The 15779-nt window shown below is 45.0% G+C and overlaps 2 protein-coding genes across 2 annotated transcripts in view; one reads left to right on the top strand and one right to left on the bottom strand.

Moving 5' to 3' along the window:
• Positions 1 to 5797, top strand: part of LOC121538928 (ras and Rab interactor 3) — a 39952-nt gene extending 34155 nt beyond the window's left edge. Inside the window, exon 14 of the mRNA XM_045223551.1 lies at positions 4526 to 5797. The gene's annotated coding sequence lies outside the window, so the exon portion shown is untranslated. The remainder of the gene's footprint in view (positions 1 to 4525) is intronic.
• Positions 5798 to 5867: 70 nt separating this feature from the next.
• On the bottom strand, positions 5868 to 14092 carry LOC121538878 (transmembrane protein 121-like). Its single transcript, XM_041847052.1, has 3 exons — positions 13481 to 14092; positions 9322 to 9492; positions 5868 to 7489 (listed from the first exon to the last, which is right to left on the bottom strand). The coding sequence occupies exons 1-3, from the start codon at positions 13592 to 13594 to the stop codon at positions 6806 to 6808; spliced, it is 969 nt and encodes a 322-aa protein (XP_041702986.1). The 5' UTR covers positions 13595 to 14092; the 3' UTR covers positions 5868 to 6805.
• Between the last annotated feature and the right edge of the window lie 1687 nt (positions 14093 to 15779).

Genomic DNA, 15779 nt, shown 5'->3' with positions numbered 1-15779 from the left:
GACCAGCAGTGTGTCCTCTGCGGCCACAGTTGGTGCAGGGGACGGCCTCCCTCCTGGTCTCTCTCCTGGTCTCCCTAGCACCAGCACCTCCGAGCTCCATAGGGGTCGGCTCGGAAGTGCTGGGGGATGGAATGGACGGCCCTGAATCCGAACGTCTGCGGGTAGCCAACAGGGTATCCAGGCGAATGGACATGTCCACCAGTTGGTCGAAGCTGAGGTTGGTGTCCCTGCAGGCCAATTCCCGACGCACGTCCTCCCTCAGGCTACAGTGGTCGATGAGGGCCCACTCATTCCATCCCGCGTTGGCAGCCAGCATCCGGAAGTCCAGCGCGAACTCCTGTGCGCTCCTCCTCCCCTGTCTAAGGTGGAATAGACGCTCACCCGCTGCTTTACCCTCTGGTGGATGATCAAATACTGCCCTGAAGCGGCGGGTGAACTCTGCATAGTTGACAGTAGCGGCATCTATTCCCCCCCACTCGGCATTGGCCCAATCCAGCGCCTTGCCGGACAGACAGGAGATGAGGGCGGACACGCTCTCGTATCCCGAGGGCACCGGGTGGATGGTTGCTAGGTAGAGTTCAACCTGGAGCAGGAAACCCTGACACCCGGCCGCTGTGCCATCATAAGCCCTCGGGAGCGAGAGCCGAATCCCACTGGACCCCGGAGGTGAAGCTATGGGCATCGCTGATGGTGGTGGTATCGTTGGAGGAGGCATAGGCAGACCCCCTCTTTCACATCGCTCAATAGTGCTCACCACCCATTACATGGTGGTGCCGAGAGCCTGGATCATGGCCGCTTGGTGTTCGACGCGTTCCTCCATTGATCCAGCTGGCACCGCCGCTCCTGCTGACTCCATGAATGGTGTCTGATTCTGTCAGGGCGATGTGTATGCGGTGAGCGAAGTCAAGCGCAGGACACCGAGCTACTGGCAGACAAACTTTACTAGCACAGTAATCAAAATACAAACAAAACCTCCAAACAGGGAGGAAACAAACTACGCATACACCTGAACACTGCCGACCTCACGGAAAACAATCACACACAATAACCAATGAGAGACAGGGGGTTATAAAGGGAATACAATATAACATAATGGGAAACAGGTGAAAACAATCAGGACAAACTAGACAAACACCGAAACATAGATCGGTGGCAGCTAGTTCTCCGGGGACGACGAACGCCGAAGCCTGCCCGAGCAAGGAGGAGGGGCAGCCTCGGCTGATTCCGTGACAGTTATACATTTTTAAAACATTACAATACATTCATAACAGATTTCACAACATATTAAGTGTGTGCTCTCATGCCTCTACTCTACTACCACATATCTATAACACAAAATCCATGTGTACGTGTGTCTAGTGCATATCTTATCTTGTGTTTTTATCCATGTGTCTATGTTTGTGTTGCTTCACAGTCCCTGCTGTTCCATAAATTGTGTTTTTATCTGTTTTTTAAATCAAATTTTACTGCTGGCATGAGTTACTTGATGTGGAATAGAGATCCATGTAGTCATGGGTCTATGTAGTATTGTGCGCCTCCCATAGTCTGTTCTTGACTTGGGGACTGTGAAGAGTCCTCTGGTGGAATGTCTTGTGGGGTATGCATGGGTGTCCGAGCTGTGTGCCAGTAGTTCAAACAGACAGCTCGGTGCATTCAACATGTCAATACCAAACCACAAGTAGTGATGAAGTCAATCTCTACTCCATTTTGAGCCAGGAGAGATTGACATGTTAGCTCTCTGGTATGATTCACACCGGTGAAGAGAAAGAGACAGACTTCAAAGGAGAGGTAGTCAGATCTGCAGGGTGATAAAGGAAGGTGGTGGTGGTGTGTATGTGTACACGTGTTCATGTGTGTGTGTGCGTGTGCGAGTGTGTGTGTGTCTCAGGGGGCACAGAACCTTAGCCAAGACCTTGGACTGCAGATGATGATCAATTCCCCCAACACCCTGAGTTATGATGTGTTTAAAATTGAATATTTTAATAGACGTATGGCTGAGAAAATAAATGGGGCCACAGCTAAATACACCAGCCTGACCCCATTACTTACGGCGAGTGGGCCATTCATTTGGTGATGTGACAGACCTGTGATTTATTAGTTAATCTTTTCTCTCTCTCTCTCTCTCTCTCTCTCTCTCTCTCTCTCTCTCTCTCTCTCTCTCTCTCTCTCTCTCTCTCTCTCTCTCTCTCTCTCTCTCTCTCTCTCTCTCTCTGTCTTTCTCTCTCTCTCTCTCTCTCTCTCTCTCTCTCTCTGTCTTTCTTTTCTCCCTCTCTCTCTCTCTCTCTCTCTCTCTCTCTCTCTCTCTCTCTCTCTCTCTCTCTCTCTCTCTCTCTCTCTCTCTCTCTCTCTCTCTCTCTCTCTCTCTCTCTCTCTCTCTCTCTCTCTCTCTGTCTTTCTCACTCTCTCTCTCTCCCTCCCTCTCTGTCTTTCTCTCTCTCTCTCTTTCAATTCAATTCAATTTGCTTTATTGGCATGATGTAACAATGTACATATTGCCAAAGCTTACTTTGGATATTTACACTATTAACATAATTAAAATAATAATAATGAATATTGTCAACGGGACAACAGCAACAACAATAACCAAGGGTCAAAATAACCATTTGAACAATAACAATATAGAGGACGTGTGCAGGTTGGCTGGTCTGTCAGACACTGTCCCTCATCTTATGGCAGGCAGCAATGTCGTGCGCTGCCAACCCACAGCTCTATGCGTCCTCCCCCAACAGGACGGGTAGCCTATCCTCATCAGAGAGGTATTTGAAACCTTGAAAAACTGTTTCAAATTTGGGGAAATGACACTCTCTAATTGTTTTATATTTTAAAAAATGTGTCAGGAAATGCAGCTTTGTCTCAGGTTCTGCTGTGGTGCAGTGGTTACACAGCCTTTCCTCTACAGGGAGCCAGGTTTTCCTGTGTCTACCCTTCTCAATGGCAAGGCTCTCTCTCGCTCTTTCTCTCTCTCTCTCTCTCTCTCTCTCTCTCTCTCTCTCTCTCTCTCTCTCTCTCTCTCTCTCTCTCTCTCTCTCTCTCTATATATATATATATATATCTGTCCCTTGGCTGGGCTCTGTCTCTCACACTCACTCTCCTCCTCTCTCTCAGCTGGGCTGGTCTTTCTCTTCCTCTCTATCTCACCCCATCATGTTTATTATCATGTTTTACATGTACTCATGACAATAGAGGCAGACTTGTGGCTTGTGTAAGCTATAATGTGCAGAGAGCTATCATTCAACGATGATGAGCCATGTACGTGTATGTGTGTTTGTTTGTACACTATATACAAAAGTATATGGACACCCTTTCAAATTTGTGGATTTGGCTATTTCAGCCACACCCATTGCTGACAGGTGTATAAAATTGAGCACACAGCCATCTCCATAGACAAACATTGGCAGTAGAATGGCCTTACTGAAGAGCACAGTGACTGTCAACGTGGCACCGTCACAGGATGCCACCTTTCCAACAAATCAGTTCGTCAAATTCCTGCCCTGTTAGAGGTGCCCCAGTCAACTGTAAGTGCTGTTATTGTAAAGTCGAAACATCTAGTAGCAACAACGGCTCAGCCACGAATTCGTCTGTCCTCGGTTGCAACACTCACCACTGAGTTACAAACTGCCTCTGGAAGCAACATCAGCACATTAACTGTTCGTCGGGAGCTTCATAAAATGGGTTTCCATGGCCGAGCAGCTGCACACAAGCTTAAGCTCACCATGTGCAATGCCAAGCGTCGGCTGGAGTGGTGTAAAGCTCCCTACCATTGGAATCTGGAGCAATGGAAACGCGTTCTCTGGAGTGATGAATCCCGCTTCACCATCTGGCAGTCCGACGGACAAATCTGGGTTTGGCGGATGCCAGGAGAACGCTACCTGCCCCAATGCATAGTGCCAACTGTAACGTTTGGTGGAGGAGGAATAATGGTCTGGGGCTGTTTTTCATGGTTCGGGCTAGGACCCTTAGTTCCAGTGAACGGAAATCTTAATTCTACAGCATACAATGACATTTTAGACGATTCTGTGCTTCCAACTTTGTGGCAACAGTTTGGGGAAGGCCCTTTCCTGTTTCAGCATGACAATGCCCCCTTGCACAAAGCGAGGTCCATACAGAAATGGTTTGTCGAGATTGGTGTGGAAGAACTTGACTGGCCTGCACAGAGCCCTGACCTCAACCCCATCGAACACCTTTGGGATGAATTGGAACGCCGACTGCGAGCCAGGCCTAATCGCCCAACATCAGTACCCAAACTCACTAATGCTGTTGTGGCTGTCCTCGCAGTCCCCGCAGCAATGTTCCAACATCTAGTGGAAAGCCTTCCCAGAAGAGTGGAGGCTGTTATAGCAGCAAAGGGGGGACCAACTCCATATTAATGCCCATGATTTTGGAATGAGATGTTTGATGAGCAGGTGTCCACATACTTTTGGCCATGCATATGTGTGCGTGCGCATGTGTTTACATTTATGTGTGTGCAGGGCTTTTACTTTAAAAACCTTAGACTGACCTCCTGTATTGCCTCCTTATTTTCCAGGGGGAAGTGGCCACAGAATCAGCATCAGCTAGTGACCCAGAGGCCCGGCCTGTGCTCTGCTGTGATGTGATGGACGAGCGGACACAGGCTCACAGAGACTATTTTTTATCACCGGACCCAGCGGTGCTACCTGGCAGACTCACCCAATCAGCCGACGCTAAATTGCTTTCTGCAACCCACTGATTCTCCTCCACTGATGCTGCTTCTCTATCCGACTATACTCAATCCTTTTTTTATGTCTTCTCTAATTGCAGTAATCTGTTCTCTCTCTGGTTCTTGCTACTGTATAGCGAGCGCTGGTTGTCCTTTTCATACTCCTGGGCCACAGCACCCAAAGAGTCATTTACAGAACTAAGTAAGAGTTGAGCATCTTATTGTGCATGGTACTGTTTAGCCTGGGTCCTATAGCCTACATTAGTGGTCCCCATAAAATTCAAATTTGGAGGTAGTCAGTCATGCATACCGGTAATATTATATGTTGCTATGTTGTCATCCATCACAGATAGCAGATGCATAATAATACCTGGACCAGGCCACTGGAAATATGATGTTTTCCTTGATCAGAATGAGAAGTAAACACTGTGTGTATCTCTCAGCTAAACACATATTTGGTATTGTGAGTGTTGTTTGAGAGTTAGGCCTTTCATGTTTTATGCAACAGATTATGCATGCATGTTTCCTGCCAAAGAGAGAGCATATTAATATTATAAGAGATTATTTTTCATGGTAGATATAGTTTATATGATGTGTGTATCACACACAAACAAACACACACCACACATGCCAACACACACACCCAAACACAGTACACACATGTATAATGCTAAATAGGCACACAGACTTAGACACATTGAGAAACTATAGGTCCTGTGAACCTTCTTTATTCCTCAATCTACAGATATTGCTGAGCTCAGTGAAACACACAGGTCTGTAAATCACCTGTTATTACAGCCTCTGAGTCACAAGGAGTTGATATAGTCAGGGCCCATATTCACAAAGTATCTCAGAGTCGGTGTTCTGAACTAGGATCAGGTTCCCCCACTTATTAATTATGATTTATAAGGCAAACCTTTTTCCTAGATCAGCACTCCTACTCTGAGACGCTTGGTACATACAGGCCCTTGTGTCTGACACTAACGTCTTGTGACTCTAAGGCTGTCCTAATATGGACACTGTACATATTGTCTGGTCGCATACTTTAAAATCCACACAGTACCAGGGACATCCCCTTTTGAGAGGCTTACACCTCCAACCCTCCATCCCTTTATCCCTTCATCCTCCCACCCACACACACTGCCCATCTCCCCAACCCTCCCCCCCCCACTCCCACCCTCACCCTCCCTCCATCTCTCTCTCTCTTGCTTTCTCCTCCACCCCCACATACCAACCCTCCGTCTCTTTGTTTCCCTCTATCCATCCTTGCTCTGCAATTCTCTCGCAGAGGATAGAAATCCTCAAATGAATGCCACTTCAATGACAGTGGCTATATATACATATCTTTAAAATGACAAAGAGAATCACAGCAGCACACCATCACATAAAAACATTGCCAAAAAGTCAAAAAAGTCAAAAAAGACAGGGAGTTTACAGTAGACCTGGCTTCAAATACTACTTTAATTAAAAAATACACTTTTACTGTTTGTTCTAGTCTGCCTGGAGTGCCAGATGGGTGTGGTTTTCACTCTTGCTACTATTCCATTTGTTCCATTTGTGTCAGGCAAGCTCAATCAAGTCCAGATAAAGTATCTGACATTATTTCAAATAGTATTTGAACCCAGGTACGGTTAACAGGTAGACTATGAGCTCATATCTGCTGAGCTGGGCTGGGTTTTGTCTCTGAGGTCACCTGTATTTGTCCCTCTGTCTGTTAGTCCACCATAGAGAAGTATAGAAACACACACAATAGAATAGAAAACACATCAGTCTTCATCAGAATGATCTCATCAGTTCATCTGGGAGGCTGGCTGGCAAGGCGCTGGGCCGTTTTCCTGAGCTGGAGTGATATCAGTGAAACGTGTTGTTTCTTTCTGCCACCCCATAGGACCGGAACAGTCTTGGTTGAGGTCATACTGAGCTCTGAGAAGTCTAGTCCACTCTAGCTGAGCTCAGGGTCAGACACTTACCACCCTTTTCACACTACTGAGCCAAGCTAAGCCAAGCTGTACTGCGATGGTAGTTGCTGAACCTGTGCTGGTAAGCACAATGTAAAAGGTCAATATCACAACATGGATCCGGTCGACATAATAGTGTGAAAAGGATCTAACTTTCCATGGGCGAGGGTCATGTGTCTATGACCTCGGTCGGTGATGGTTCGTCAGAGAGGCTAGTGGTGGCATTGGGCAGGGTCTGGTTGTGCCTGTGGCTGTGACCCACAGAGTTCCCTTGCTGCAGCTCCAGGGCTATACCTACCATGCTAGGGTCCTGTGGAGGGAACTCCTTCACCTGCCTCCTATACTCCAAGAACGTACAGGCTTTTGTGGCTATAGCCACCACGTTCTTCCCTATAAAGATGGTAGACACCCTACTATCCTGGAACAGCACCATGTTAACCCCGCGGATCAAGATCGTGACTATGTTTATAGTAACTAGACTAAGAACAGGGTACAGCATCATCTTCTGGGGCGAGACGTGCTCCCCCTGGACACTGATCTCAGAGAGGGAGACGCAGGGCAGGGTGAGGAGCAGGATGTAGCAGTAGAAGAACATCAGTCCCTCGGCCCAGATGGGCAGGCCGGTCCGCTGGGGCTCCCACAGGTTGGCCTGGATGTCCAGAACATCCAGCAGGTCCAGGGCCACCCAGAACAGCTTCCCCCGCATGTCCTCCTTTTTCCTGAAGGTCCTCACGTATTCCATGCTGTCCAGAGCCACCAGGACCAAGTATAGCCCCGGGACGCATACAGAGAGGAGTAAGGTTAGAGCCTTCCGGGCCACTGTCTCCAGGCTCTTCCTGTCCGCCTTGTAGTTCTATAAGATATAAGATATACTTTATTGTCACACAGATACTGAAACGTGTCTTTTTCAATATCTCTCTGGGTATCCCCCCACCAAGACACACACATACAGTGCATTCGGAAAGTATTCAGACCCCTTTTTCCACATTTTGTTACGTTACAGCCTTATTCTAAAATGGATTAAATAAAAAATGACAAAGTGAAAAAAGGTTTTCAGAATTTTTTGCAAAGGTATTAAAAATAAAAAACAGAAATACCTTATTTACATAAGTATTCAGACCCTTTGCTATGAGACTAGAAATTGAGCTCAGGTGCATCCTGTTTCCATTGATCATCCTTGAGATGTTTCTACAACTTGATTGGAGTCCACCTGTGGTAAATTAAATTGATTTGGAAAGGCACACACCTGTCTATATAAGGTCACACAGTTGACAGTGCATGTCAGAGCAAAAACCAAGCCATGAGGTCGAATGAATTGTCCGTAGAGCTCCGAGACAGGATTGTGTCGAGGCTCAGATCTGCAGCATTGAAGGTCCCCAAGAACACAGTGGCCTCCATCATTCTTAAATGGAAGAAGTTTGGAACCACCAAGACTCTTCCTAGAGCTGGCCGCCTGGCCAAACTGAGCGATCGAGGGAGAAGGGCCTTGGTCAGGGAGGTGACGAAGAACCCGATGGTCACTCTGACAGAACTCCAGAGTTCCTCTGTGGAGATGGGAGAACCTTCCAGAAGGACAACCATCTCTGCAGCACTCCACCAATCAGGCCTTTATGGTAGAGTGGCCAGACGGAAGCCACTCCTCATTAAAAAGCACATGACAGCCCGCTTGGAGTTTGCCAAAAGGCACCTAAAGGACTCTCAGACCATGAGAAACAAGATTCTCTGGTCTGATGAAACCAAGATTGAACTCTGTGGCCTGAATGCCAAGCGCCACGTCTGGAAGAAACCTGGCACCATCCCTACAGTAAAGCATGGTGGTGTCAGCATCATGCTGTAGGGATGTTTTTCAGATCCAGGGACTGGAAGACTAGTCAGGATAGAGGGAAAGATGAACGGAGCAAAGTACAGAGAGATCCTTGATGAAAACCTGCTCCAGAGCACTCAGGACCTCAGACTGGGACGAAGGTTAATCTTCCAACAGGACAACGACCCTAAGCACACAGCCAAGACAACACAGGAGTGGCTTTGGGACAAGTCTCTGAATGTCTTTGAGTGGCTCAGCCAGAGCCCGGACTTGAACCCAATCGAACATCTCTGAGAGACCTGAAAATAGCTGTGCAGCGACGCTCCCCATCCAACCTGACAGAGCTTGAGAAGAATGGGAGAAACTCCCCAAATACAGGTGTGCCAAGCTTGTAGCATCATATCCAAGAAGACTCGAGGCTGTAATCGCTGCCAAAGGCGCTTCAACAAAGTACTGAGTAAAGGGTCTGAATACTTATGTAAATATGATTTCAGTTTTTTATTTTGAATAAATTAGCAAAAATTTGCTTTGTCATTATGGGGTACTGTGTGTAGATTGATGAGTTTAAAAAATGATTGAATCCATTTTAGAATAAGGCTGTAACATAACAAAATGTCGAAGAAGTCAAGGGGTCTCAAAACTTTCCTAACGCACTGTACACCAGTGTTAGTCGTAGTGCAGCGTCTCTCGATCAGTTTAGGGGTTAAATATCCTGCTCAAGGGCACAATGGAAGGAGATTGTACTGTATATGGGATACTGATGCCAGCAACCCTCTGGTTACCGGCCCGCTTCCCAACATAATTGTATATAGTCGGTGCTGGGATTCGAACCGGCAACCCTCTGGTTTCTGGCCCACCTGTCTAACGTTTAGGTTACCTACCTGGAAGACAAAGTAGAGCTTGATTTCCAGGACGAAGATGTAGAGGAACCAGAGGATCATGGCGTAGCCGCGTTTGGCGGTCTTCACCTCAGCCCCGACCCACACTGCCACGTAGCGCAGCACGATGAGGAAACAGATGTCTCCCACCAGCACGATGATGCACACCCCGATCTACAAATGCACACCATATTGTATTTATGTAACGTGCATTTAAAATAGTAACACAGTTGTTACAGTTAAACAATACATTAAATGACTTTTTTTTTTTAACAATTGAGAGACAATGAAAGAGATGTCAAACCACAAAGGATGTCAAAACAGTAAAATCATTCATTAAAAGATAAAATAATATGTTTCTTAAAGTGTAATTCAAAGCTACAGTCTGCGATTGGTACATCTATTGTTGGACTTTTAAAATTTGTGATGTATAGCTTTCTTCTTTTTTAAATCCCAGACAATGGTCGCATTCCCCTGCTCAGACGTTGCATGCATCAACCCAACCTAATCAAACGAATTATATTTGACTAAAATCCATGCCACTCCATTTAGTATGGTATGTTAATTTACGTTAGGTTACATTACATTGGCCTACCAATGTAATAGCAGTTGTACAGTATAAACGAATTGTAGGACGTATAGTATCCTACGTCTTGAACTTTTAGTATATATTACGTTCGACTGCTTAAGTATGATATATTACGTTCGACTGCTTAAGTATGATACAGTGGGGGAAAAAAGTATTTAGTCAGCCACCAATTGTGCAAGGTCTCCCACTTAAAAAGATGAGAGAGGCCTGTAATTCTCATCATATGTACACGTCAAATATGACAGACAAAATTAGAATTATTTTTCCAGAAAATCACATTGTAGGATTTTTAATGAATTTATTTGCAAATTATGGTGGAAAATAAGTATTTGGTCAATAACAAAAGTTTCTCAATACTTTGTTATATACCCTTTCTTGGCAATGACACAGGTCAAACGTTTTCTGTAAGTCTTCACAAGGTTTTCACACACTGTTGCTGGTATTTTGGCCCATTCCTCCATGCAGATCTCCTCTAGAGCAGTGATGTTTTGGGGCTGTCGCTGGGCAACACGGACTTTCAACTCCCTCCAAAGATTTTCTATGGGGTTGAGATCTGGAGACTGGCTAGGCCACTCCAGGACCTTGAAATGCTTCTTACGAAGCCACTCCTTCGTTGCCCGGGCGGTGTGTTTGGGATCATTGTCATGCTGAAAGACCCAGCCATGTTTCATCTTCAATGCCCTTGCTGATGGAAGGAGGTTTTCACTCAAAATCTCACAATACATGGCCCCATTCATTCTTTCCTTTACACGGATCAGTCGTCCTGGTCCCTTTGCAGAAAAACAGCCCCAAAGCATGATGTTTCCACCCCCATGCTTCACAGTAGGTATGGTGTTCTTTGGATGCAACTCAGCATTCATTGTCCTCCAAACACGACGAGTTGAGTTTTTACCAAAAAGTTCTATTTTGGTTTCATCTGACCATATGACATTCTCCCAATCCTCTTCTGGATCATCCAAATGCACTCTAGCAAACTTCAGACGGGCCTGGACATGTACTGGCTTAAGCAGGGGGACACGTCTTGCACTGCAGGATTTGAGTCCCTGGCGGCGTAGTGTGTTACTGATGGTAGGCTTTGTTACTTTGGTCCCAGCTCTCTGCAGGTCATTCACTAGGTCCCCCCGTGTGGTTCTGGGATTTTTGCTCACCGTTCTTGTGATCATTTTGACCCCACGGGGGTGAGATCTTGCGTGGAGCCCCAGATCGATGGAGATTATCAGTGGTCTTGTATGTCTTCCATTTCCTAATAATTGCTCCCACACTTGATTTCTTCAAACCAAGCTGCTTACCTATTGCAGATTCAATCTTCCCAGCCTGGTGCAGGTCTACAATTTTGTTTCTGGTGTCCTTTGACAGCTCTTTGGTCTTGGCCATAGTGGAGTTTGGAGTGTGACTGTTTGAGGTTGTGGACAGGTGTCTTTTATACTGATAACAAGTTCAAACAGGTGCCATTAATACAGGTAACGAGTGGAGGACAGACCAGCCTCTTAAAGAAGAAGTTACAGGTCTGTGAGAGCCAGAAATCTTGCTTGTTTGTAGGTGACCAAATACTTATTTTCCACCATAATTTGCAAATAAATTCATTAAAAATCCTACAATGTGATTTTCTGGATTTGTCTGTCATAGTTGACGTGTACCTATGATGAAAATTACAGGCCTCTCTCATCTTTTTAAGTGGGAGAACTTGCACAATTGGTGGCTGACTAAATACTTTTTTCCCCCACTGTATATTACGTTCGACTGCTTTAGTATGATATATTACATTTGACTGCTTTAGTATGATATGCTACATTCGACTGCTTTAGTATAATATGCTATGTTCGACTGATTTAGTATGATATGCCACGTTCAACTGCATAAGTATGATTTGCTACGTTCGACTGCTTTAGTATGATCTGCTACGTTCGACTGCTTTAGTATGATATGCTACATTTAACTGCTTTAGTATGACATATTACGTTATAATGCTTTACATTTACATTTACATTTTAGTCATTTAGCAGACGCTCTTATCCAGAGCGACTTACAGTTAGTGAATACATCTTTTTTTTTTTATACTGGCCCACCGTGGGAATCAAACCCACAACCCTGGCGTTGCAAACGCCATGCTCTATCAACTGAGCTACATCCCTGCCGGCCATTCCCTCCCCTACCCTGGACGACGCTGGGCCAATTGTGCGCCGCCCATGAGTCTCCCGGTCGCGGCCGGCTGCGACAGAGCCTGGATTCGAACCAGGATCTCTAGTGGCACAGTTAACACTGCGATGCAGTGCCTTAGACCACTGCGCCACTCAGGAGCTACTTTAGTATGATATATTATGTTCAACTGCTTTAGTATGATTTATTAAGTTTGACTGCTTTAGTATGATATGCTACGTTAGGTTATGGGTTAAAGTTAGGAGTTAGGTTAAAGGGTTAAGGTTAGGGTTAGAGTTAGGGGAAGCGTTAGCTAACATACTAAGTAGCTGCAAAGTAGTAAGTTATTGCAAAGTTGCTCAAGTTGTCTGTGATGAGATTCAAACACGCAACCTTTGGGTTGCTAGACGTTTGCGTTATACATCTACCCAACCACCCCGATCAACCACCCTCCTTTAGTTTTTGCCTTAAGTAACCTACTGTCATACCAAACGTAACATATCATCCTAATTTGAGTGTCCAGGATTTACATAGGCCAATGTAATGCAACCCAATGTAAAGTAACATATCACACTAAATGGAATGGCACGGATTTTAGTAAATATAACACGTTTTACTCTGAGACCAGGCTGATCAACCAATGGTTGCGTGCTACGTCATTGACTGATAGATTGCTATAACATATGATGTGGTTAGCTTATATGTAAAATACAGTGCCTATCCAGGCGTTGTAAGATCTGGCAGGCATCAGCAACGCCTGGGCAGAGGAGCGAGCCCAGTAGTTGTGTTCCCCTGCTCAGGCGAGGCGACGCAACAACCAATGGGCTAATTCCTGCCAGTTCACGCTGGGTTCATAGCCAAAAGAAGTATCCCAGCTGCTCTAAAAAATCATGCAGCAATTCTGCTCAAAGAACAACGGAATGGTTGTAGGGAAAGAGATGCCGAGCAGTGTTATGCTAATTATTGCCATCTATATGGGAGGTGTGAATTGCAGACAATTACCACGTGCCATGTGCTCAGATAGAATCCATTAGCTATAGCTATTTGCCCAAACATAGAAAACCATGTTTCAAAGTTGATACATGTGCATCCAGGTATATACTTATGTGGGTGAGTCAACTTATTTGATTGACATTATTTCATTTGATTTAATATTGAAAATCAACTTTATTACACGAAACAAAACATTTAATCATTTGGAGACTACAGGAAATAGGTTGACTTCTATGTTAAACAACTGCAGTCATGTCTGCTTTGGTTGTCAACAGCCTTGTGGCTATTGTAGTCTTTTGACTGTAGAAAAACAGGAATCTCTAAAGTTGTCCCAGGTGAGGCAAGCATGCGAGGGAGGGGCAACTTTGACTGCGCAATAAAGCATCTGAGCAGGGGTATGGACCCTATAGCTTTAAAAAGGATAAAAACAAAATGGCCTCTTACCTTCCTGGGCCCCTGGTTCTGCTCTACCAGATAGGCGTCCATGAAGGCCATGCTGGTCATGATCACCATGGTGGTCAGGCACACGTGGCACTTGTCTGGCTGCGGCAACACCATGGTGGGAATGGGGGTTGTAGTTCTGCTGAAATGAACTTCCTGTTGTAGTCCCACAAAAAAAGTGATGTTGTTCTACTGCATTTGTAGTCCTATTGCACTTGTAGTCCAATGGACCTGTTGTATTGTAGTCTTACTACACTTTTTTGTAATCCTATTACGCTTGTAGTCCTAGTGCTCTTGTAGTTCTACTGCACTTCTAGTCCAACTGCACTTGTAGTCCTACTTTACAGTTTTCTGATTGAGTTATTTTAGGGGCAAATGTCAAGTGTACCTGATCAATCCCTATTAGGGTAACAAATAGCCTACATTCCAATTTCTTTTACATTATTGGGAAAATGCACTCCCACTCCTTAGCATGGGTCCTCCATTAATGCGTTTGAGAAAGACAACACTCTTAGGACCAGAAGGGCAATGGGACGAATCCAGGTTAGGTTGGTCCCATGTAGCTCAGTTGGTAGAGCATGGCATTTGCAACGCCAGGGTTGTGGGTTCGTTTCCCACGGGGGGCCAGTATAAAAATGTATGCACTCACTAACTGTAAGTCACTATAGATAAGAGCGTCTGCTAAATGACTAAAATGTAAAATGAGAATCGCACTGATATATTATGGTCTGTTTACGCCATACAGACTGGTGCATCCCCTCAGCGCAGTTCCATTTAGTCTGCTGTGCTACTGCTGTGTCAGCTACTGCTGTCATCAAGGCCTAACAACCCAACTCTGAGGCTCCATAACCCTGGAATCCTCTCAGTAATATAGCAGTTGGGGTTTATTGCTCCATGGGAAAATGACAAAACCATATATCTTCAGTTGTAGACTTTGTAGTGGCCGAGTCCTCATGGAAAGACCATGTCATTGGTGTCAACTGATCATGTGAGTCAGCATCTGTTAGCAGCATGGACTAGAATAGGACAACAACAACAGTACATTTCCTGCAATCAATGTGTGTGCTTGCTTCAATTTTCCAAAGGTATCAGAGAGAGGTCTTCTAAAGTGGATCTACTGATGAGGAGAGAATGGAGTTCCACCCACTGCTGATGAGACGGACCTCTGAGAGTGACGTGTAGTTCCTGTGATACGCCTGTCCAAGTCCAGAGGAATTGTTTCTCCTCTCTCAGTCTGTAGAGTCTGGGGAAGAGAGAAGAGAAAATGGGGTTAGCTTAGCACAAACTGTGTTGTAGCCAATTATGTATATAAACTCTGGATTGCTGATGCTATGTATTGGCAGGGCTGGTGCCAGAGCTAATCAGTTGGATGGGCATTCCATTTTTTTTCACGGGACTTCCTATGTGTGATATTCAAGTTTGGGGAAGCTTACAATTTATCCTACATTTCTACCGATTTGTGTGCCAGTTATGATTTTCATATGCGTATTTTCATGGAACAGTTTCATTTCAATAATAACATTTAAGTTTCTCAAAATCTATGTCACGTGGTTAATCATAAAAATCTGAATTAAGATTTATAAAAATCTAAAAGTTAAAATTCAACAAATACGAGAGCACCAATCTCTGCTATATGGACACATTGATACACATTGTTACACCATGGAAAAATGTACAGGTAATATATGACGCTTTCACTGGATATATGGGTTCACCAGATCATGCAATTTTTACGAGGTTGTTGATTATCGAAGCCGGGAGAGTGTTGGAAAGATTTTTCAAATACTGTGAGGAACTATTATCATTCGCAATGGATATAAAAAAAACGGAATTCATTGACTTACTGTGTGAGGTGAAGAGAAAATGACTGGGAAGCTCAGCTTATTAGTGGTGGATGTGGTGAGTGTCACGCCCTGGCTCTGGGGACTCTTGTATGTTGAGCCAGGGTGTTAGTTTCTTTGTGTAGTGTCTTTGTTTCGTTTTCTATGTTCTGTTCTAGGTTATGTGTTTCTAGGTTGGCCGGGGTGGTTCTCAATCAGAGGCAACGAGAATCAGCTGTTGCTTGTTGTCTCTGATTGGGAAACATACTTAGGCAGCCTTTTGTGCACTTGTGATTCGTGGGATCTTGTTCCGTGTAGGTTTGTGTATGACCGAGGACTTCACGTTTCGTTTTGTTATCTGTATCGTGTTGCTAAGTACAATATTAAAGAGATGTACGCATATCACGCTGCGCCTTGGTCCACTCATTATGACGATCGTGACAGAAGATCCCACCATCAAAGGACCAAGCAGCGTGTCCAGG

This window comes from Coregonus clupeaformis, chromosome 11 (genome assembly GCF_020615455.1).
Source record: "Coregonus clupeaformis isolate EN_2021a chromosome 11, ASM2061545v1, whole genome shotgun sequence".
Lineage (NCBI taxonomy): Eukaryota > Metazoa > Chordata > Actinopteri > Salmoniformes > Salmonidae > Coregonus > Coregonus clupeaformis.
Note: the sequence above shows the minus strand (reverse complement) of the source record. Positions and strands in the feature narration are given on the sequence as shown.

Coding starts and splice junctions, on each gene's coding strand:
- LOC121538878 (XM_041847052.1), bottom strand. CDS start 13,594: ATGGTGTTGCCGCAGCCAGACAAGTGCCACGTGTGCCTGACCACCATG. Junction 9,493..13,480: donor AGAACCAGGGGCCCAGGAAG/GTAAGAGGCCAT, acceptor GTGCATTTGTAG/ATCGGGGTGTGCATCATCGT. Junction 7,490..9,321: donor AGCTCTACTTTGTCTTCCAG/GTAGGTAACCTA, acceptor TATATCTTATAG/AACTACAAGGCGGACAGGAA.